The sequence below is a fragment of the Lepeophtheirus salmonis genome, chromosome 5, assembly GCF_016086655.4.
Source record: "Lepeophtheirus salmonis chromosome 5, UVic_Lsal_1.4, whole genome shotgun sequence".
Taxonomy (NCBI): Eukaryota; Metazoa; Arthropoda; class Copepoda; order Siphonostomatoida; family Caligidae; genus Lepeophtheirus; species Lepeophtheirus salmonis.
Window position 1 is genome coordinate 46,701,184 of NC_052135.2, and position 23,745 is coordinate 46,724,928.

At 27.7% G+C, this 23,745-nt stretch overlaps 1 protein-coding gene across 2 annotated transcripts in view; it reads right to left on the reverse strand.

The window, feature by feature from the left end:
• Nucleotides 1–23,507, reverse strand: part of LOC121117402 (nephrin) — a 102,032-nt gene extending 78,525 nt beyond the window's left edge. For both annotated transcript variants that reach the window (XM_040711820.2, XM_040711819.2), the window contains exon 1: nt 22,899–23,507. In XM_040711820.2, the coding sequence (XP_040567754.1) occupies nt 22,899–22,938 (40 nt within the window). In that variant the 5' untranslated portion in view covers nt 22,939–23,507. The remainder of the gene's footprint in view (nt 1–22,898) is intronic.
• Between the last annotated feature and the right edge of the window lie 238 nt (nt 23,508–23,745).

Below are 23,745 nucleotides of genomic sequence, written 5' to 3' on the forward strand. Positions count from 1 at the left end.
ATTATCGACTTTTTTATTTATAGTGCTAAAAATCTATCAATAAATAAAAGGGTTAGTGCTTCAATACATTAAAAATCAATTACGTAATCCAAATATCCATAAATTTAACATTCATAACAACATCATGAACATATTTTATTATCGAAAAAATAAGAATCACTTGGATATAAATTGAATATAGTTATCATAACGTAAAATTATGTTTGAATAAAAGATCATCAAAGCTCACATTTATTATATATGTACACTGTCCAGAAACATGCATATCTAATATGCCTTTAAATGTATAAAGATTTAGGTAAAATAAATCCTTTGATGAGTAGTCATTGTGAAATAGAGTTCAATTTATATTTTTATATGATACAAATATGGGTCAAAAGAGATTGAATAGATATTATGTAGTAAATATATTGATAAGATAATTGCCAATTTGACGTATGTTGTACATTTATATATTCCAATCCATGATAAATTTTCACAAGGAAACGGATTTAGCTCAAATATTAAATATTCCTTTTTTATATTCATGACATTCAATCCAACTCTGAGTTCTAAGGTCTTAAAGAAGAAGTAATTAGGATTTTGATAAGTTTTTGCTTATAGATACTTCGTTAACCAAAGCAATATTAGTATAATACATTGTTAAATAGCTATTAAGCTATCAATAGCTAATAAATTAATAGCTATTAAATAGAAAAACAAAAACATACAATAAACTATCTTTTTTATTATGAAAAAAAAAATGATCTTTTTTTTGTGTCCTTAAATCTTTTCATTATTTTTTTGAAATTTTAACACTCTATTGATAAAATCCTAATAAATCTTTTTTGAAAAGATGGGAAATTTATAAAATTGGGAGTAAGGGTGCGATTTATAAAAGTAACAGTAAAATAAGAAAACAAGATTTCATCGGAAACTGATTTACGAGTCGCACAAAAATGATTCATGCAACACATCAAAATTAATATAACCATATTATAATTTTTTTAAAACACATATGAATTCATCAACAGGTCATCCATAGAATCAACCTTTATCGATTTAACCGATCCATGTCAATTTTCCTGTAAAATGGATCCAGACCATATTTTTCTCTGAGACCGGTCCCGACCAAACTTCTTCAAAGTGCTGAATTAGTTCGGTCCACTAAAAATTAAAGTCATATCATACCAAAACACAACACCAGCTTTGATATCAAAAACAAATTTATACAATACCTATACATATTTTTTTGCCGTTTCAAAAATGTTGCATAACACAGATTTTATAGCATAAAAAAATGGACAAACAAAATTATTTAGATAAGACACGACAGTATATCAACCGAACGGATCTCTTAAAATTACGATATTATTTACCAGATCCTTTCAATTGTAGTTTTTCAATCCATAGAGTATTGTTCTTTTCACATCTCTAATTATTATATCTCAACACGAACGATAAAATAATATTGAAGCTAAAACATGTTAAAGATAAATTGAAAAATAAACCTTAATTGATATCTCTTTTCGTATAGAGAAATACATACTTTGAATAGTTTTACAAGATGCAAATAAATTATATTTATTGTTTTTATCAGTAGCGTATTAAACTTTTGTATTGTAGGAAAATTTCTTAATTCAATAAAACAACAATTCCAAAGTATTTAAAAAAAAATTACATATACTAAAATTGAAGAGAAAACAATTTAAAATAGAGTTGTCACTAGTGCATGTGCTCATGGAAGACGAAGAGTAACACTTACGATTTATCGGGAGCTATATGTGTACGTCTATCGGATACACACTAGGAGTGAAGATAAAAAACGGCATCAATCCTGTCTATATGTTCTTACTCTATACGGAGTAGGGTTTGGTGTTTATTTTCTTCATCTCATAGCTACTTGCAGCTAATCTTAAGAAACGTCATGAAAGCTATGCTACTCTACCGCAAAAAAAATCCTCAAATTGTCATAATAATATGTTCATTTTGGTTTCCTAACCCTATTACAATAACATCTTGATAAACAAGATTGGATTGCTTGTTATATTATTCTTATTTGCTCCTGTTTTGGTTTTAGTTATAGGCTTCTATGTTTGTTCTAAATTCTGTATGTTAAATGATTTTATTTAGTCGTTTTTGATCAGTAATAAGTGTATAGTGTTTGGTAGGTTGTTATTTTTTTGTTTATGTGTGTTTAAATATGATTATATTGGTCAAAAATCTATTTTAAAAAATTATTCCAGCCTGTACTATGCCAAAAATTGCATGAGAAAAATAAAACTTTTATAAAGTCAGTTTTTCGATTATTTCATAGCAAAAAAAAAAATTTATTATACATCAGAAGGAAATAAATATTCAACCAAAAATGGAACAGTTTAGTGTATATAATATATCTGTATTAACGAAAGAGTCCACATTAAAGTACGTACATCAAATATAACTATACATTTTTCTTTCATTTGATATAGTTTCAAATCAAATAAACCTTTCTTTTTCAAAACAATTACATATGTATGTAACATAGAAATAAGTAAAAAATTTTTGCTTGGACGTCTCCTTATTTATATTAATAGCCTCATCAAATAAATGAATCAACATATGCAACTACAGCGTACATACATAGAATAATGAATGACTCTTAAATGATGTTATGCATTAATTAAAAAATAAACATGACAATAAATCAATTGTATAATTATTATACATAAATACATTGGTAATTAGTTTCAAGGAGTATTCCAGTTATGTACGTATGTAACAATAGGTGCATTTTCCAAGATTGGATTTATATTTGGACCATGACTCTCTGCTGGAAGTCACAAGAATCCCAATACAACGTTCATACTATTTAGTTTTCTTCGGTATACGGGTTTTATACTGATAATAAGGACCTGATGTATTCTAAACGGTATTTTACTAACTTGATATTGGATCTTTCAACTTTAATACATTGAAAAAATATCCTGTAGTGAAAGTTTTGTTGTTGTTTGCTAACTGAACTTTTATTTTTATAATCTCAAGCTGTTTTCTGTCATTCTTGAGAGAAGAACATCTTAGTAATGAGTAGCTACGTTTGAGTGTGCTCATGAATAACAACTCATGTTGTGGAGTTATTTTCTATAATAATAAAGAATATTCATAGTACTAAATATAACTATGTGTTTTGATACCTAATAAGTCTGAGCAATGGAGGGTACTAACAATAGTTATATATAAAGCAAAACAGAAAATGATAATTGTGATTTATAACGTCATATGATTTTTAAACTTATCCCCTCACCATACACGTGACAAAAACTGTGCACACTCCCCTATAAGTGCATGGCAATTGCCTTTAAATATATTCTAGTTACGTATTTTTAGTTGAAAAAGTATGGAAATACCAATATTAATTTTGGTACAGGAACGGTACAAAAATACTGATATTTTGAAAAAAATAACTAGGACCTTATGCTGGAAGTGTCTAAAAGTTCAGTATTGCATACATATTTATAAGTATTTACGATCGGTAAGAAATCGATATTTTATTTCGGTTCACTCCAACATGATCTTATTTAGACTAATTTAGACCTATATTTTGTTCCAGATTAAGATTGTAGTCTTAGATCGAGTTTAAACTTCCATCAATTTTATAATTACGAAAATATATACGAGTAACTGTATAAAATTTACTTTTCATCATAAAATTTATATTTTACTTCATGTCTAAAAAACAACAACACATTAATAAAATGATCTTTCTATTTAGACTATGGATCAACAAACTGTATTTTATACTAAAAGTGCTGAAACAACTCCATTTAAAAATAATGGAATCTGTGGAAACCAACCCGTGTTACAAACTAACACAAATATTTGATCATAGGAGATTAACGAACAAAAATGACACCTAGGAAGGGGGAATGTATATAGCTAATTTTTAATCTATTGGCATCTTCTTTCTATAGGTTAGAATCCCAAAGGTCCTCTTGTAAATGTTTTATTATCAGCAAAATAAAATATAAAGAAAAATTTAAAAACCATATATATATTTGCTACACAATAAACAATCCAAGTACTCACTCCCCTTAAGGATTTGACTCATTCGCTCGTAACCCACAAGATAGAAGTTATTACATGTTAATGATATTTATGTTAAAATCAGTTGGGATTCGAGATTGCTTAAAGTAGGAAAGTCTGATAAAAAAATTTATACTCGTATAAAGTGTATATTCATTGTTTGACAAGATTTAATTCAAGTTTCAAAGTATCACATTTCACAAGATTAATACAAATGTTAGTGCATTCAATTCGACTTATGGCAAAAAAAAAAGAACATAAGTTTCATTGAAGTTATGAGGATACCATTGTGCTTAAGAATAATTTAATAGTTGATAAGCAAATCCAAATGAATGTTACATACTTGTATGTGACAATCGTCCTAAATTGCATTTAATTTTTGCATCGTTTATTTTCTTTCAGTTTTTAAAATTTCTAAGTACTCTTTATATTTTTTATTAATACTTTATTATAAATTTTCAAAAATAGATTTGCTCTATCATTGAAAATTGATGGTACCATATTTTAAATCATATTTAATATTCATATACATTTTATAAAACTTATATATTGGTTCCATATAAATACCTGAAGGTCACGAATATAACAAGTATGACAATCAAATATACAAATATTTGACGAAAATATTTCATTAATGAATATTATTTTAGACCATATAAAGAATATCTATAGAAAGGAAAAATAAAAAAAGTTTATTATTCTCTTTTTGGTAAACAAAACAAAATTAATTTCTGTATAATTAATAAAAAGTTAGGATTTTTAAAAATAACATGATAAAGAGATGATTAATAAAAGCTTCACTTTAAAAAATATGTGTAATTATTATTTTTCTTTATTTTACAGCTTTTTATTTTCATTTTATAAAGTTCTATTATCTTAATTAAGATAAATAAATGTTCATTTTTATATATTTTCTAATAATAAACGAATGTACATACGTATGTATACGCTTCATGTACCTGTAAGCAAAGTTAAAGGGTGCATATAAATAATATATAGAAACTCTCAATTTGATTTTTTTTTCAAGAATCTATTTATTGGTATGTGAAAGCAATTGTTAACAAGCTTTTTAGGAAGAGGAAATTGAAATGATTTTTTTATTTAAATTAATTGATGTGTATGTGCATATTTAGGCATGTAATTAAATAAAGAATTGAAAATGTGCACATTTGTAAGCGTGAAAGGATAAAATTGTACAATCTACTTGTATAAGCAAATTGTACAATTTGCAGCCAAAAAAAGAGATGCATAATTTTAAATGAATTTGTAATGCAGACAATTCAATAATTGATTTCTCAATACTACATAAATCGATTGATTAATAAAGTAATTTTGGGCCATTTTGATAAACATTAAAAATTAATAAAGTTTATTATTTCAGTCCAAGTCCAGGTCGAAACTTTTGTTGTTCAGTTATACCATCCGTCATTGTAATTCTTAATTATAAAATGACGCTATAATTATATTTTTATCTTTTAGAAATTATGTTCCTATTTATATTATATTTATGTGGTTTGAAACTGTAGACAAGGAAATTTATAATTTCCGACAGAATCATATCAATTATCGATTGTCATTAGCACAATTAGTGTTGTTTCTTTTCTTATTTAGGACCAAAGTACAGTTCAGTCTCACTTGTCAATCGTTAACGAAGATAAAATCAACTATTCCTCACGTCATTGTGAGTGTTATTCTTTTTTTATTATTCCATTAAATAATAGATAGAATTATGTAACTAAGTCAATATATAATCTGTTCTTATTATATTGCATTATCATGACACAGGAATACTTCTTGTAACATATGATAAATGCTCTTAATACATATTTTATTTAGTTCAATAAGCCATCAACATTTTTCATGGAATTATTAAGGATCAGTCTCAAGGATCAACGATCCTAAGAACCTATTCAAATGATCAACGTTCTTAAGGACCAGTTCCAAAGATCTGCAGCCCTAAGGTATGATAGGTCCGGTCGTAAGACTGGACTGGATCAAATGAATAAGAGCCAAAATAACACTAACTATTATTGTTATTGTTATCAAAATATCAAGAATCCCCAGCTTTTGATTTTTCTAATCTTATTTTTTAATATTGTCGACAAATTTTACATAATAGGATTGAATAAAGTCATTTTAAATCTTCCTATAATATGAAGAATAGTCCAACAGTTGGCAAGATGTGGATACCTGGCTCACTCCAAGTTATAAATTTATTAGGTATATTATTTATTCTCTTTTTGGAAGAACGGTTGAGATAAAAAATCAAGATTATAAAGATCAAAAATTACAGTCTTACATTATCTATATCAAATTATATTTACTTATTTATATGAGAATTAATTCTTCATTTAAAAAATAACTCATCCATTTATTTATTGCTATTTTTTTTTTTTTGGGGGGGTATTTGCACAAACAAACTTGAGCTAAACAAAATACTTCGTTGTTGGAGTCAAAAAACAAGGTAATAGGAAGTAAATATCAAATATGCTGGTGTTGAAATTGAAATGGTGTGCTTGTATTTAGATTATTGACGGAGAATAACAATATATCATAGAGATTTTGTAAAAAATAATTTTCAATAAAACACTTTGTAGACCATACGAACAAAAATTTGGGGTTTTAAAGGTCATTTTCATATTTCTCCAGGTAAAATAGTTTAGGAGCACAACATCTAAATCAAGCAGTAAAACAAATTAGAAATGTTTTCGACCAGATTAATGAAACAAAGTATTACTGAAATCATCGTAGCTCATCTACAACACGATCGGGAGAAGTTATTTTCTTGAGTCCAATGTGTATACGCTCCCTCCCAGGTGATTCATAGAGAAAAAAATATACTGAATGTATATGAATTCCACCAAAATATTCCTAGCTTAGATTAATGAAATATAATATTATAATATTTACTTATACTTAATCACTGCAGCAACATCTAACCAATTAAGGGAACATTAAAAAAAGTATTGATTATTTTTCGACAACAAAATACTCTAATGCAATATGAAAACTTTTTTTATTAAATCTCATGTAAGATAGAGGTAAAGATTAAGGCAATTTAGTTGATCTTTATAAACCAATAAAAATATCCTTTATTTTTGAATTAAAACCAATAATGGAATATAAAATATGTAAATGGATCACACAATATTTCCAATGTTGAAGAAAAAATTATGGCTTCAAAATATTTAATTTTATATATGTATTAATACTATTGTTAACTAATGGGCTTCCCTCGTTAAATATTAAATCTATAAATCTAATTTCTGAAAACTTTTGATTAAATAAATACATGGTTAAAAAACACAATATCATATAGATTTTGTAAAGAGTAATTTTCAATAAAACACTTTTTGGACAAAAAGGAACAAAAAAATCGGGTTTTAAATGTAATTATCATGTGTCTTGAGGTAAAAATATAAATTTATTAATCGATTAATGGACTTGTTATTTTTTACTGGTACTAAAAAAATAAAGGATAATCTAATATAAATATAAGACTTGATGTAAAATACAGCTAACCATATATTTTGACTGTTCAAATAAATTCCAGATTCCCCTTGAACTCGACAGAATCGTGGATCAAAAAGTGGATCCCTTTAGGTTGTTTGACGAAGACAAAGCTTAACTATACAAAAGAAGTATACTCTGGAACTACTGACACATCATCAATTGTGTTAAAAACGGCTGTTATGTCATATAACAAAGGTTACTGATATTGTATGCACTCAAAGCTATTGCGCTTGGAAGTGACTGCAAGTTCAATTTTATACAACTTCATGTTTTACAGCTATAGTTTGGTAAGAATTGGTTTTGAACCAAAATTTGAGTGACAAAAGACAATCTGACAAAAGGGAGGAAAATATCAATTGTATATTCCGTATCAGACTATAAGCTAGGATATATTTATTCTGTAATGGTCCCCTGTATCTTGCATTGTTTGGGGTAAATCTCTGCTTAAGAAATATAATATCAGATTAAGAACATAATGTTGACACTTGGTCCCAGATAGAAACTTTTTTTGGTTTTGGTCTTAAGTGATCTTGACCGAAAAGTTAAAAGTGAACTTACTTTTTTCGATCTCAATCTATAGACTGATTTTTATATTAAAAGGATTTATGAAAGACATTACGTTTTGTTCCCATATTCAAAATTTTGAAATGCACATGACGTCGTTAATAGAATCGGTGTTTATCGACTTTTAAATGAGACAGGTCCATACCAAAGTAATTCAGTAGACTAAAAAGCATCATGATCTCAGACTACTCCCGGATTTTCAAACCAAAACCCATCACTAGTAAATACGTAATAAATGCGTAATTATAATATTCTATTATGAAAATGTAAAATTTAGTGGAACAAAAACGGAAGATATAGACCCCAAATAGAAAAAATGTGGTACTTAAATCAGCATAATTGATCCAGCAGCTTTGAGTCAATATTTAGCGGATCTACAAAAGTCCACAAAATAAAAGATTGTATCAATAAAATAAACAAATAGCTACGACCTCCTGGTCATTATTGGTCAATATATATCCAATCCAGAGTCGTGCGTAGGGAGAAAACCCGTATCCCACCCCCAATTAATAATCTTTATAGTAATCGTAAATATTAGACCCTCCCCCCGGGAAAAACAAAAAAAAAAAGCAACTGAAATTTGTAATACCTTAAAATGACTGTGCGTTGATATAGTGATAGAAAAATAAAATATTTACTTTTAAAAGTGGGATGAAGATGACGGTTATTCATAAGGAAAGAGACAGAGTAGATAAAATGAGATAAGAAAAAGAACATCAATTTGGATCAATAGCCTTCAAAAAAGGAAAGAAAATGGACATACTATATTGAAAAAGTAAACATTTCCCAAAAATAAGATCTTATCTATCACAAAAATATAGAGGAAATTGTGAAAAACAACATTTTTTTCGTTGGATTAACTTTATAAAGTTAAGTTACATATTATTATTTTAATTCATAAAAACACAATTGTTTATTTGCTTACTTAGTAATATAGTACACATTAAAAATAACTGATTTAATTATCTGTTAGATCTTAATGATTATCAATATACTATGCATAGATAGTAATTATATGAATGGACATAGTGCATAATTAAAAAATCAATAGTATGAGTAGAAATACATTCAAAAACACAACTGTAACGATTTTTCTGTACTCAATATTTTATTTCAAAAATAGAACATGCCTTATCATAAACTTTAGGTTAAATTATCCACAAATTTGGAACAAATTAACAGTTGGAATATTCTTTTTTAAGATACATTAATGTTATATTTTTTAATCCAATGGGGGAGCCTTATATATTGAGAATTTTTAGATAATACCAATTATGCTTAAAATGTATTCAATTTTGTATAGTGTAGTGTTTTTCAAACTTTATACATTCTGAGTTTACTTAAAACTCCTCATATACTTACTAACACACATTATAACAAAAGTTATTAAATATCTATTTTTTTAAATTGATTAATTAATAGATAATTGAAGAATGCTATACAGCGCATCATAAAAAGCTTTGGGGCCCACACTTTGATAAACACAGTTCTAGTGTAATTATATGAACACACCCTTTTGCTCAGGCAAGGCCGTCCATTTTTAGGAGAAGATATTCTTCTCTCTTATCCATATTTGATAAAATACGGGTAAAAAGTTTCATTAACTTTTCTTTTGCTTTTTCGTATATTTCTATCACAGTTGACTAGCTCATTTAATCATCCCCATTACAGCAACCAATAAATATTATAAAGTTATAAACAAATTATATGTATGTAAATAATTTTGTATATATGCATCCTATCCTAAGCCATAAAATTTTTTTTTCTTCTTCCCCAAAAGTAAGGAAGAGAAGGGTTATACTTAAACTTTTTCATTGAAGAAATCCGAACGTATTTTTTTATGTTCACCCATATAAAAAGATAAGGATATGTAAGTCAACAAAAAGGGATAAAAAAGGAAAGTAAAAAACAAAATATCAATCTATATGAGTGGTTCTCTAACTCTACGTTCCAACGCTTTATCAGGTGCGCTTTGTACCATTCCTCAAATATATATTTTGTCAGTATATATATATCAAAAAGCTATTTGTCCTATTTTGTTTACAGTACGCCAGAAAGTATCTGTAGTATTGTAAGTGTGCTCATACTAAGTATATAAATTTTGAGATCAACGGATCTATATACTCAATTCATATTTGATTTAAATTGAAATCGAGCAAATTTATCTATACAAATTAATGAAAGAAGCTTTATCATAGACTATACGTTTAAAAGGGTCGATAATTCTGACTTTCGATTTTCATAACTGAGTCACCTACATGACGGAATATTAGTTTTATTGCATTATTTGTATATTTGACTAATTAACGTACCGTTGTTCCTCTATAAATCCTAATGCAAGTGCTTCATATCACTAAAAATGGTATTATAACCCTGACAACGTAAGAAATGCTTAGAAGGAGAGCAACTTAGCTAATATGACGCTTCATTATACATATTAACTACAACCATCTTAGAAAAAAAGAAATTAACACTCGCTATCTTCCAACATAGGCAGAAATGACTTTAATGCCAATATTCAAATATACTCTGAATCCAACATGGATTCAAACTTATATCTCCTCCAAAAAATCATTTGTGCTACTCTTTTAGGAAAATATCTATACTTGACTTCTTTATATTTAGATATTCTCTCTTCAAGAAGGAGAGGGACCCTCCCCCAATATCTTTGTCTCTTTTTGACGATGTAGAATCCGTCATTTTTATTTAAGTTAAGTGTAAACAGAGAAAACATAAGTGCAATTTATGATTTCCCAATGAATTAATCAGATTTATTTATTATTTTTAAGCAATGGAAGATAGTTAATTAATTAGTATACAAAAAATACTAATTTATATAAATAATAGTATTGAGTTTTTGTCCAGGGACGAATTAATTTTTTGGGTTTTCGATTTTTTCAATCTCAATATATTGACCGACTTTTTCGATGAGTTGTAAAAATAGGAATTAGTCACACACATTTAACTTCATATGACGTTATTGGTTCGATGTTTACCAATTTGAAATACAGATATTGTTATTAACAATTTATTTTTAAAATCGGTCTTTCATGAATTTTTGTTTTACACCGGTCCAGATCTAAATTCTTAAAAGGATCAAATTAGTCTCAGACCAAAACCCAACACTAGTAAATAAATACTAAACTTATTTTAGAGAAACACTCATGGTAGGTTGCTCTACAGTGACGAGGTTTATTATATGTATAAATAAATAATATATGTATCTCACTCGTCATATTAGGTATATTACTTTAATGAGACAACCTCCTACCCTGATTCTCATATGAATGTAGCTTATAATATGAGCGTGTCATGTCTCATAAATATTAATTTTAAAGATTTTTCCTTCGTTGGGGTCAACGTCTTTACCTCCCCTCCTGTCAGACAGTATGAGGGGACATTAATTTTGTTTTTGTCTCTATTTTAAAGAAATAATATAAGACATCTTGTTATTCCTTACCTCTTTAAATACAAAAGTTATTTTTCCATAATGATGTGGAAAAACATAAACGAAAAATTGAGAAAAATAGAATTGTATATTTTATGTTTTGGTATATACAATATACATATAAAAAAAGGATTATTGAAATACAAAAAACTCAGCTCTAATATTTGATCTAATTAAAAAAAACACAAACCATAGATGATATATTGTACACAAAAAAAACTCATCGACTTCCTCGTCTAATAGGACCGTGTACAATATATTTACATGAGTTTATATAATTTTTGCACCCCCCGTTTATATACTTTGTATATAGCTTCTAATTAGAGAAGGGAATATGGGCTAAATTGCAGTGGGTATAAATTTATTAAAAAAGAATATGATGCTAAGAGCAAAATAACATGTTCTTATTAGTTATTTCTCCCTATTTAGATAATTATAACGTATTAGCGAGCAAGGAACGCTATATTATATAGTAATATCGGTCAGAAATTATTTTGTCTCTTGAGGTATCCATATTTCTTGTGTTATTCTATCAGGTGTCTTATGTGCACACCAATTTGGCCAATATTTATGCCCCTACTGCTATATAAATAAATCTAATTTTTAAAACGAATGAAATAAAATATTTCGTCTCTAGACAGGACCCGTTGTGGGGGGAGTGGGGTGACCCTACAAATTAAGTTTCTTGTACAATTCCATTTCATTATCTTGGTGTTTCAATAAAAAGGTTTTTAGACTAGAAAACACTGTGGCACTTGGGACAGAAAAAATCAAAAGCTTATGATGTATTAAATTACAAAAATGGACAGCTTTTATTTGTAGAATAATACTTATTTGAAGAGTAGTTAAGGATCTATGGTATAATCATTTTTGGAAAGACAACTTCTTGGGAAATGAGAAACCCAAGTAGGGACCTGCAACAGACTATTATATACCTACATACAGTTAATTTGGAATAACGCATAATCCTAAGACAATGGCTATGAAGTACATTTAAGTATATTATAAATATTTATAATAACTATATATGCAGGTATGCTCTACTTTGTAATATCCTTTATTTATGGTCGCATGTACATATCAAACTGTCCTACTGCCAGAGGCTCTTCAGCTGACTCTTTATACGAGTATATATTTATGTACATTTTCTTTATTCCTTCCTTTTTCTAGCAAGAAAAAAGAAATTTTACATCTCCATAAAATTTTTAGAATAAATATTTATCTTTAAATGAAGGAAGAGGGTAAGGACTTATATATTGTAAATATTTTACGGTTTTGGCCTGCATTCAATTGAATTAGGATATATTTATCAGCTTCTTTTCAACAAGGCTCATTTCAGCAACATTTTCATGAAATATAAACTATATAATGAGGCACTTCAATTTTAGACAATAAAGGAACAGCATAACCTATGAATCGAAAATAGGCATTGATAACATTTATATTAAGAATGATCGAAGATTGTGCATAGTTTTCCCCAGATCCTTATCCATGGAGACCCATCAACGGAACTGCTTGAGTACTATCGCACTAAATGAGTTATTTAAATTCTTCTCTTCACAGAAACTGACTAAGTTGATTCAAAATCTCAAATATAAAACCTCAGTTGATCCTTCTTGACTTCTCTAATTTGATTTCAAGTAAGGCTCTGGTGAGTAATGACGTAATTTATTTTGTGCTTAACCTTGTTGGAAAGTAGCTTCCCCAAGTAAATCATTGCTTAAATGCATGTCGTTAGAATAACACTAGCAGAAAATAATTTAGTCTAAATGAGCGACCACAAAATTTTTTATCAGCTGTTGATGCTTATCTTCCAGAAAATCGAAAACTGACTACAATATTAATCTGCAAAAAATTACTTTTTCCCATAAAAATCAGTTTTTGTCTAATGTCTTGAAGAAAAGTTATTCGAAAATCCTTATTATTTAGCCTTTATATAATTTAACTTTTTTCTAAAGTTATCTCCAATAGTTAATTTTATAGCATTTGGTTCCTTGTAGAAAATCAAAAGTTATAAAGAAATTTTTTGTTGAAAAAATGGTATTACTTTTTTATTCATTTTGTAGATTTCCCAGTAGACTTTAAATTATTGTCGCAATTAAAGGAAATAACTTAAATTATGTAATGTAATAATAAATAAACTAATTGGTTGTATAAAATTAATTATTTATAAGCACTAAAAAATATTTATTAAAAAAAATAATAATAATAAAATTGAATGTTCTTAATATTTTGTACAACATTCTTAAATTATTCGTGATATAATGTTGGGATATTGATTTCTTAACAAGATTAAAATCTATGTTCAAAATATTAGCATTATTTAGAACACTAAAAAACGGAGAAAACAGGAAATAAAAAGTTTTCTAATCATCAGCTGAAAAACAATCAGATAAGAATAAATGCCTCAAAGGAAAAAGTAGACACTCAGTAGAAGGAAATAATGTTTTTTTTTTTTGTTAACTATTAGCTCAAAATTATCAAATGTCACATATTCCTAGGTCATTTTATTTACTAGGTATAACACTGAGTTAAACTATATAGTATATGTTTTTTTATTCCGACTATAAATGCATTCTTCAATATTGACTCTTTAAGTAAATTCTTAATTATTACATAACAAAACGAAATATTATCAATTAGTTCATTAAAAAATAAAAATTTAAAGTAATTAATCCTAAAAGAACAGCAATGATCATTCAGTGAATATCACTTATCAGTTAGATAAGGAACAGATTTTTTTCTCTTTAAATTATGATGTTGTTGATTTTTTGTCCCTCCACTCTTGAGTTTTTAAATAGAAGTAGATATTTGTTTGTTTTTTTTGCAATAAAGATTATAAGTTAATAAATATAAAAAGTATTGTTAGATAATTTTTGAAAAACACTTTTAATCAATAAAATCACATGTTGAAAATATCATAAAGGAAATTTAAAGGGTTTTTTTAACTTTTTTATTTTGAACAAAATAGACGTATTCTGTTGATTTGTAAAAATATCCTTATAAAGCCATTTGATATTTGATACATAAGGTTTATAACCTTCGATTAGAGAATTTTGTCCACTTTTTTGGTTAAAAGAATGTATGGATACAACTTCAAATATATGAACAATGGATCATAAAGCATGAAAAAATTAAAAATTGATGGATTCTAATATTCTTACGCTGGAAACACATGGCCTCTTCTAAATAATCCAAAATATTGAGTTTCTTTTTTCAAATTAACAAATTTAAACAGAGAGATACGTCATGAAAAAATGATTAATTTAAAAAATTAACAAAAACAGCCAATCAATTACCCTAGATAAACTATAAATAAGTCTCAATTCTTATCTGAAAAATTCAAAAATCTTCAATTTTTATTGATTTTGAAAAAACAAAACAATTAGTTTGATCTTATAAATGGAAAATTGATCTTAACTAAAAAATTAAGAAAGTGTTGCACTACCCACAAACATAGAGAACTTTATAAAGATATTGTTTAAAATATTTTTTCAACATAGAAAGATTAGGTTTGAGACTCAGTCTAAGATGGATTTTTTTCGGTACGATCATAAGTGATTCCAAACTACGATCTCAATTGTAGCTGGAAATTTAATCCTCAATCTGGAGTTATAATTTGTACAAGTTGTATATATGCTAGAGTTTAGCTTCATATGACGATATTTTGCAGATTTTTACAGCTTAGAACGCATATCTATAGAATATGTCTTGACTAAATTTTAAATGATTTCGATTTTGACCGATTTTTTGTAAGATATTTCGATTTTTTGATTTTTTTTTGGACCTATCCAACTGTTTTTTTTACTGGTCCAGACTGGACTTTCATAAAAAACGAATTAGTTCAGTTCATACAAATTAAAAAATAAAATTACTTTTTAATAACAATATATGTGAGTCAAAAAAATGTATTCAAAAATTTTGATTTAGTTTTTATTATTATTAATTTACTAAGATTGTTAACTAATAGTAACAAAGTATGATAAAAGTGCATACATCAAAATGTTTCTTTTTATCATTTGTCATTGTCATTGAACTAACTATTCCTTTTAAGCTGAAGATGCATGTCAACAAGACATATATGATAAAATTCTTTACTTATTGATCATACTTAGGATAATACGGAAGAAGTTTGTTTTTAAATAAAAGAAATATGAATGATGTATTCAGATTCCTTCTTATGATGTATGTAATTTTAAAATTTTGTTGTTAGAAATTACTAATTAATAAGTAAAACATGGTTTATTATGAGTTTTTAATTTCTTAGTTATAACAGGTTCAGAAAAAGTAGTGAGACCTGCGTTTAAGTTGTGATAAAAATACTAATAATTGATCAGGGTGATGTTGTACATAGAATATTTTTTTGATAATATTTTTTACAATAACAATTCACATTAACTATAAATCTTGTGGCCATCAGCCTCAATGACAGACTCCAACCACCTCCAGAAAACTTTGCACACATTGGCAACATAGTACTTTTTCATGATCCTCCATTACTGGTTACCAGAGGTCTTCAATGCATCAATATTCAGGTGGCAGACTTTATAGGTGTTCTTCTCAATTTGCCACCAAATTTAGTAATCAAGTAGATTCAGATCGTGGGTCTGAGGGGGCCAAAGTTTCTTGGACCAGAAGATCATGTTAAAACCCTTCCACTATTGTACAATATTAGCAATATCGGATCCAGCCAAGTCCTGCTGAAATACGTACATAGCCTTGTTGGACTTCTTCTTGGTCTTGATGATCTATGGGACCACATTTTCCTTCAACACCATCAAGTAGTCAGCCGCCAGTAAGCGGAATCCAACAGGAAACCAAATTGGAGGTATTTCCCCTCCATTTTATACAAAAAAAAACAACCAACATAATCACAGTGACCAGTTGTTTGGCCTTGGTGAATGTCCTGATGATGTTTTCAGCCTTGGCAAAACATAGCCCCTAATCATTTTACTTGTTGTAGACGGGGTCAACGTTAAATGTCTTTTCATCAAAGGAAAAATTACCCGGTTACTGTTGTGCTTCTTTTTGACATTGGGACAGGGGTGGCCTCTCCATGGTTATAAGATTACTTCCTCAAGCCTTTTGGATGGCTTTGCCCACAGTAAACCGATGCACCTTCTTTTTCTTGGCAGACTCTGACATCTTCATCGGTGGGTTGGCTCTGAAGACATCCATGACGTCTTCAGGCTTCACTTTTGTTGGTCTTCCACTCTTGGGGTTGTCCTTAAGGTTGTCCCCATTGTCCAAACGATTTCTCACCAGACAGGCTGTGGCCTTGCTTCGTTGAAGGACTTCACGATGTCTAAGGGGATCCTCTTGGCGTGGATTTAATTGCCTTTGATGGATCTTCTTGCCTCACTCACGACATATACAGAATTTGTGTTTACAACATGTACATCAATCAATGGCTTAGAATCTAAGCTATTCAAAAATAATCGAAAGTTTAAGGTTTATTCAGTATTACCAATTGAAAAATGTATTTTTAGAAAGTCTCATTACTTTTACTCATTACTGTGGAAAAAATAGTAATTTTATTCCCTGCCAATTTTGTAAATTTGCCCACTGATAAAAGAAAGAATGGTTTACAATTTTAATGAGATATTTATTGGAAGAGTGAGAAACATTATATGAACTAAAAAATGTCTAGAGTACGAAAAATGATGAGTATATTCCTACAGTCAATTATGTGGGTGAAATCATTATGTTTCAGTACATTTTCTCTCTTAAGAGGAAAGGGTGACTTCACCATCTACCGGAAAAACTTGGACAACTACATCTTTCCCTCAGGCCAAACTACTGAAAATAAGTTTTGTACATAATGTGCCTTTCAGCCTCAAAGTGACACAAGGCATATTGGCATGACAATAAAGGAGTGGTTCAAAAAGAAGAACATTAAGTTTATGGAGTGACCTATTCAGTTATTTGTACTTAATCCGTATAAAATCTTTATCAGTATATTTTTAAAATTTACAAAATCGACAAGGGATCAAATAATAATTTTGATTATTAAACATAATAAACTTGTTATTTCAATACATTGAAATGTTATGATAGCATACACTAATAGTTGTTAACTAAAACGACTGACGATAAATTTAAATAGAGCGTAATGAGAAATAGAAATTGTAACCTGTACAATTTTTTTTCAGGTTACAACTTGTACAAATAAATATATTTTCTAAATATTTATAACTTAAAAGTCAGATACCTCCTTGTTATAACTAAAAGCTAAAATAGCCCATCATATAAATAATGAACTTATCTCTTATTTTTGCTTATAACTACCGATACCTACCTACATTTTTAACTTTTGACTATGTAGTTTTTAGTGAAAGTAACTAAAATAAACAAAATATTACATTTTAGTTAAAGTTTTATCACACATTTTACTTTCGTTATTAATTTATTTTATGGGTAAATTCTTAAATAATTTACTCAAAAACTTATACTAATTAAAAAAAAACAAAAACAAACAACTATAGATATCAGTCTCTGAAAGTGGCTTAGTATTTTTAATTTTAATAATAAATTTCTGTGTTTATAACATAAATCACTAAAATATAGGAATGTTTAAGAAATATCATTTTTAACTATATAGATTAGCTCTTTCAAGTCAGTGTTTTTTTTTGTTTTTGTTTCTTTCAAAATTCACGAATAGAGTAATTACATTCCTTAATGAATGTTTTTGCATAAATATTTCCAAAAAATGACGAAACATGACTATTTATAAAGGTTTTATTTGACTAAAAAAATACTTACTTGTCTTTACAAAATCAAGGCAAGACGATATTGACACTGTGTCAACTACAAGTGACACAACTTCTACCCTATCTATTATTTTAAAAAAACTTAGGTTGTTTTTTATGTAGTACAAATATATTTCATACCACGTGATAAAGACAAGAGATATTATACTAAAGACTCCCTACGTGTTTTTGACACAATTACACTCCATTCATACGATACTTGCTTTAGTGTGTATATATACACTATTTTGCAAAAATATTATTTTTATTAAATATTTTATACGACTTATCTGTAAAAGAACACGATATATATGTTTATGTATATACCCAGATAAACAACATTGAAATTTACCAACAGGAGATCAACAAAGGGGGAGGTCATATGTGGATGATGCCTTAAATTATGGGACCTAAATATTACGATTTATATCTCTCTCACATAAAATATGACTTTGAGTGAGGTCTTTCTTTGATTATTTTCCATCTTTTTGCATTAATGCTAACAGCAACAAAAATAATAAAAAAAGAGTGCCAAAAATCCAGTTATACATGTATATGCTCGTTTTTGACATGATAATTTACCGAGTGGAAAATATTAATTTACATAGTTTCATATTATTCTTGAATGTTTTATTTATTTCTTATAATTCATATACTCGTATGTTACAAAAAAGGTTTTTAAAAAAAAAAAAAAAAAAAAAAAAACTATCCTTAGTACAGTCTTCTAATTCTCCATTCATTTATGTCACCATAGATTGTTACTATGGCAGTTATCATCGTACAGAAAGAGACTCAGGACTTACAAATGTAGTCCAGATACATTTAAAGATACGCTTAAATGAATACTTCATTCTAACATGCAGCCAAAATAGGATTAGTATTTGGGCTATAGAGTGACCACTTTGATTTCTACAAGTAATTGATATTTTTAATCAATATTAGGTCGTTTTTAGCGGAGCAACGCAACAGTAGAATTATAGCTCATTGCCTTATGAATCCTTCCCGAGTGCCCGTATTATTTTTTTGTTGAGTCTAAAGGTAGAGTTTTTGGTATGTATTGCGCAAAGAGGGAAAGTAGAACTATCATACTCCACAAAATCCATAAAAAGGATATGGGCAATTGGGAAAGGTACATCAATCAATGAGTTTTACTTTGCCTGTGCTCCACCAAAAACGACCTAATTATTGAATAATTATTACAGTATGTGCAGGATCTATTTTCATCAGTTCTCATCCACTTTTAATTTTTTTAAACATTATAAATAATTTTACGGAGCACTCCAATTAGTTTTTTAACCTCATTTGTAGTCTAAATCACACGAATTAAATTTCTGATCTTGTGTCTTACTCTGATGCCGTTATTTGATCAATAAAACAATAATAAATATTTATCAGGAGCTGATATTTCATAGTTATAAAAAAAAAATCACTTATAATTTCAGACTTTTTAACGTTATGAGTGTGTAATTATTTAGCTTCCAAATATTGTTGTTTACCTTTTTTTTCGAAAATGTTTTGACGATTAAATATTTGTATTTTATATTCAATGACGTAGCTCTTTTAAATTATTTCATATATCAGTATATTCATTGATATCATGCATTATTAATGATTATGTTTGTATTAGTAAATTGTCGTAAAAATAAGATGGCATCTGCATTCAAGGTTTTAAACATTCTCCCTCGAGATATAAAAAAATAGTTAACAAATTATTTTGGAATATTAAATAATAAATGTATTGAAAATAAATTCTTTGTACATTGAAGTATTGTCTTATATCGCAACCACAATTTATAAACGAATTATGAACAAGAAACGACTTGATCCGCAAAGGACAGTATTTTCTTCAACTCATAAAATAAAAGAATTCAATTATACAATTGTTTAAATTTCGAAACCTTAATAAAAATCCCTATTTTTTTGTATGATTATGCGATTAAATTTTTAAAGACATACTATTGTAGTAAAAAGTTTGTTCAAATATAATAATTGTATTCTACCTTTTAGCTACATATTTGGCTACAATAACTTTTTGGTTGAGAACTTACAATTAATTTAATTTCTTTGGGTTCTAATTTTTCAATTTTAGAGTTGCATAAATACCAAAGTATGTATGTATAAACTGAATATATTCAATCTTAGATTTCCTAATTTCCTAAATGTTATTATACACATTTTTCAAAATGTTGAATTTTACAGCTGCAGAAAAAAACCCGATTCTTTCCAATTTTGTTGTTAAAATTGTTATCGGTATTTTCTACACTTTTCAATACCTATAATACTAAAAATATAACATACACTTACATGGGCGTCTTTATAATTATTATTAGCAAAAAAAAAAAAACAATCAGATTACATCATCAATAGGTCAATATCTTTTTTATAATAACGATGTGTACCAACTTAGTATACTACCGTTTTAAATGTGGTCGTACCCTAGTTCTACTGTATTGCCCCAAATTTTCGAGACACAATATATCAATAGAATATGATGATTGGGAAATTCACATTATTTAATTTTTCAACCCCTGAGATCCCTAATCATAAATTAAGGTTATTAATTATTGTTTCCAAAAACAATTTCAGAATTATTTGTATTTTTCTGGGCACTACTTATAATAGCGATCGGGAAGTAAACAACAACATCAGGAGATGGGATTTTTTTATTGCTTTCAGTTGATTTGAGGCAATAGATGCTTTATATTGATTTTTAAAAAAATGCTACTTGAGATGGAAATTTATTAAAAAATTTTAAGAAAATATCCTAAATTTAAAAAATGAAAATTGCTCCGTCTAGCCAGCTCAGGACATTATAGCAACACTATTCTAGATATATGATAACACTTTCAATATTATTATTTCTACAGTTTTAATTATTTTTTCAAGCGTGTATTGCCCACTGCACTAACATAAAATACAGTGTTATATAATCAAGTACATAGATGCATCATCTTAGACTTAAAAGAACGACGTTTGGGGTAAGAGTTCCTCTCTACCCCTAATTCTTTCCTCTCATAAATTAGAGTTAATCCTCACTCTCTTTCTATTCATTCTTTCCTTTTTATTATCATTGTTTTTTTATTTTGAAAGAAAAGCCATATGATAAATGCTTTAAGGCATTTTTATTCATTTATAAAATACAATCTTGTGTTTATTTTTGAGCAAATACAACCTCTACAACCATAAACGTACTAAATCAATTGGAACCCTTTCTTTCACTACTTCGCAAATATATATATATCTAAATGCAAATTGTTTGGTAATATTTGCATAAATATTTATAGTACATGATAAAAGCAAGAAATATTATGTTCTTATATCTTAATTTTTATTTGAGTAAAAACAAAATACAATAATTTTATTTCCTATTCATATAAATGTAGGGGCTTTTTATATAATTAAATGAAACTAATGACAATATCCTCATTATAATGTTAAGCACCACAATAATTACCATATATAAATCTTTAAATAAATTCCCTGAAAAATCTAGTCTGTGTTGCATAGTAACAGTATTTTTTTCTTCAAATAATAAGCCATTCAGTAAGACAATATTAAATTATATTATGCAACCTCCCTTCTGAAAAAAAACAAAAGCAGAAGAAAGACCCAAAATCAGATGGTAGTTAGCCAATTCGTCCCAACTATGGAATTATTATTTATTAATTGATGGAACTGTTAACATTGATTAAGAGAAAATGATCATAAAACTTTGACAACTGACACAAAAAATACTTGAAATATTTTTGTGTTAGCGAGGTAAGGCCGTGTCAAAATATGTAAAAAAAATTGGAAATCAATTATTGTCAATATATAAAAGGGAAAATTCACAACACTACATACTTATGTAAAACTTCGAACGTATCACAACTCAAAAAATATTCTTTTGTCCTATAACCAACTCGACTCAACACAGAATACTGAAAACTCAATTTCATCGATATTTTTATTCCAAAAATTTTTTTTTTACTATTTATAAAAAATATATATACCTAATATATCTTATTTTAGTTATTGTAATGCGGATTATATCTATTTTTATGGACTTTTGAAACAAAAAATTCTAAATTTGTCACCAAAAATGCTCTATTCCAATTGAAATATGCCCCCTTCCCCCCTTGCATCTATGTAGATTAGTGTCCCGTCAACACAAAATGAAGCTGAAATCATTTTTTTACCATCAAAGTTTAATTTTGGATTACATTTGTATTATCCCACAAATTATTTTTTTTTATTTCTATGGATAAATTCTTCTTATAAACCCTTTTGGTTGTGCTGAAAATTCCACTTAAAGAATGGAAAATTGGTAAATTTTATTTTGAAAGGGCATATTGGGGCCTATATAAGTATAATAAATAAATTAAAGGTTTTAAAGTATAGTTACAATTCTTTGGTATCTCAAATTATCCAAAAAAATTGTATCTAGAGTCTATAATTTACACAAATATGTCACTGAAGCTTTGGACTGTTTGCATATAAAGATTGAGATCTTTTTTTGTTCTTTATTTTTATCCAAGATTGTTTTTAGGTTGACATATTACATACTTTATAATATATATTATATAAAGGAAATTAAATCTTACCCGCTAAAACTATCACAAATACAACGATAAATCGATACATTTTTCGAATCCACTTTTATTTTTTAAATATAACAATCACGCACAAAATGTATAAAACACCAAAAACTAAACAACACTTCACTTTGGTTATTTTTAAGGTTCAAAAATAATGGATTGTTATTTTTATTTATGATTTTTTGTTAAGATCTCATTTTTTTAAATTTGATCTTTTGGGGTATTTTTTTCTCTTCATATCCCTGTTTAATGAACGGGGAATGAAGAGACGAAGTCTCACAAATACATAAAACACCTCTAAATAAAATAATTATCCGCACTGATTGATGAATATAGTAACAACTAATTTGGTCTGAAGAACGAATGATGTTGGGGGGGAAGGCAAGAAAGGACAAAACTATAATTAAAAATGTGTTAAGACGTCATGTCCCCTTGGTGAATTTATAATTCCTCATTGAAATTAATGTTATTTATTTTCTGGTACGACGACGGTCTATAGCAATATTATTATTAGCGTACTCGCTGTTGTTGTGGTTGTTGGTAGTAGATGTTGAACCCGTACCGTACGCGTAAGACGTGTGTTCCTCTTCTTCTTAGTCACGAATATCTACTAAATAAAAGTAGTAGTTGTGTGGTGTGTAAGCCCATTTTCTCCCTACACGAAGATGATGTTTGCCAAAGATGCTCTTACTTCTTCTTTTTTACCACTTTCGGCGAGCGCAGTAGAAAAATTGCTAGGCACGCTCGCTTTCTCCCCTTGTAGAATTTTCTTCTTTTTTTTACTGATTGCCTTATTATTTCTTTACAATAATTGTATTTTTCGTTGAATTATTTTCATTACATTTATTTATTG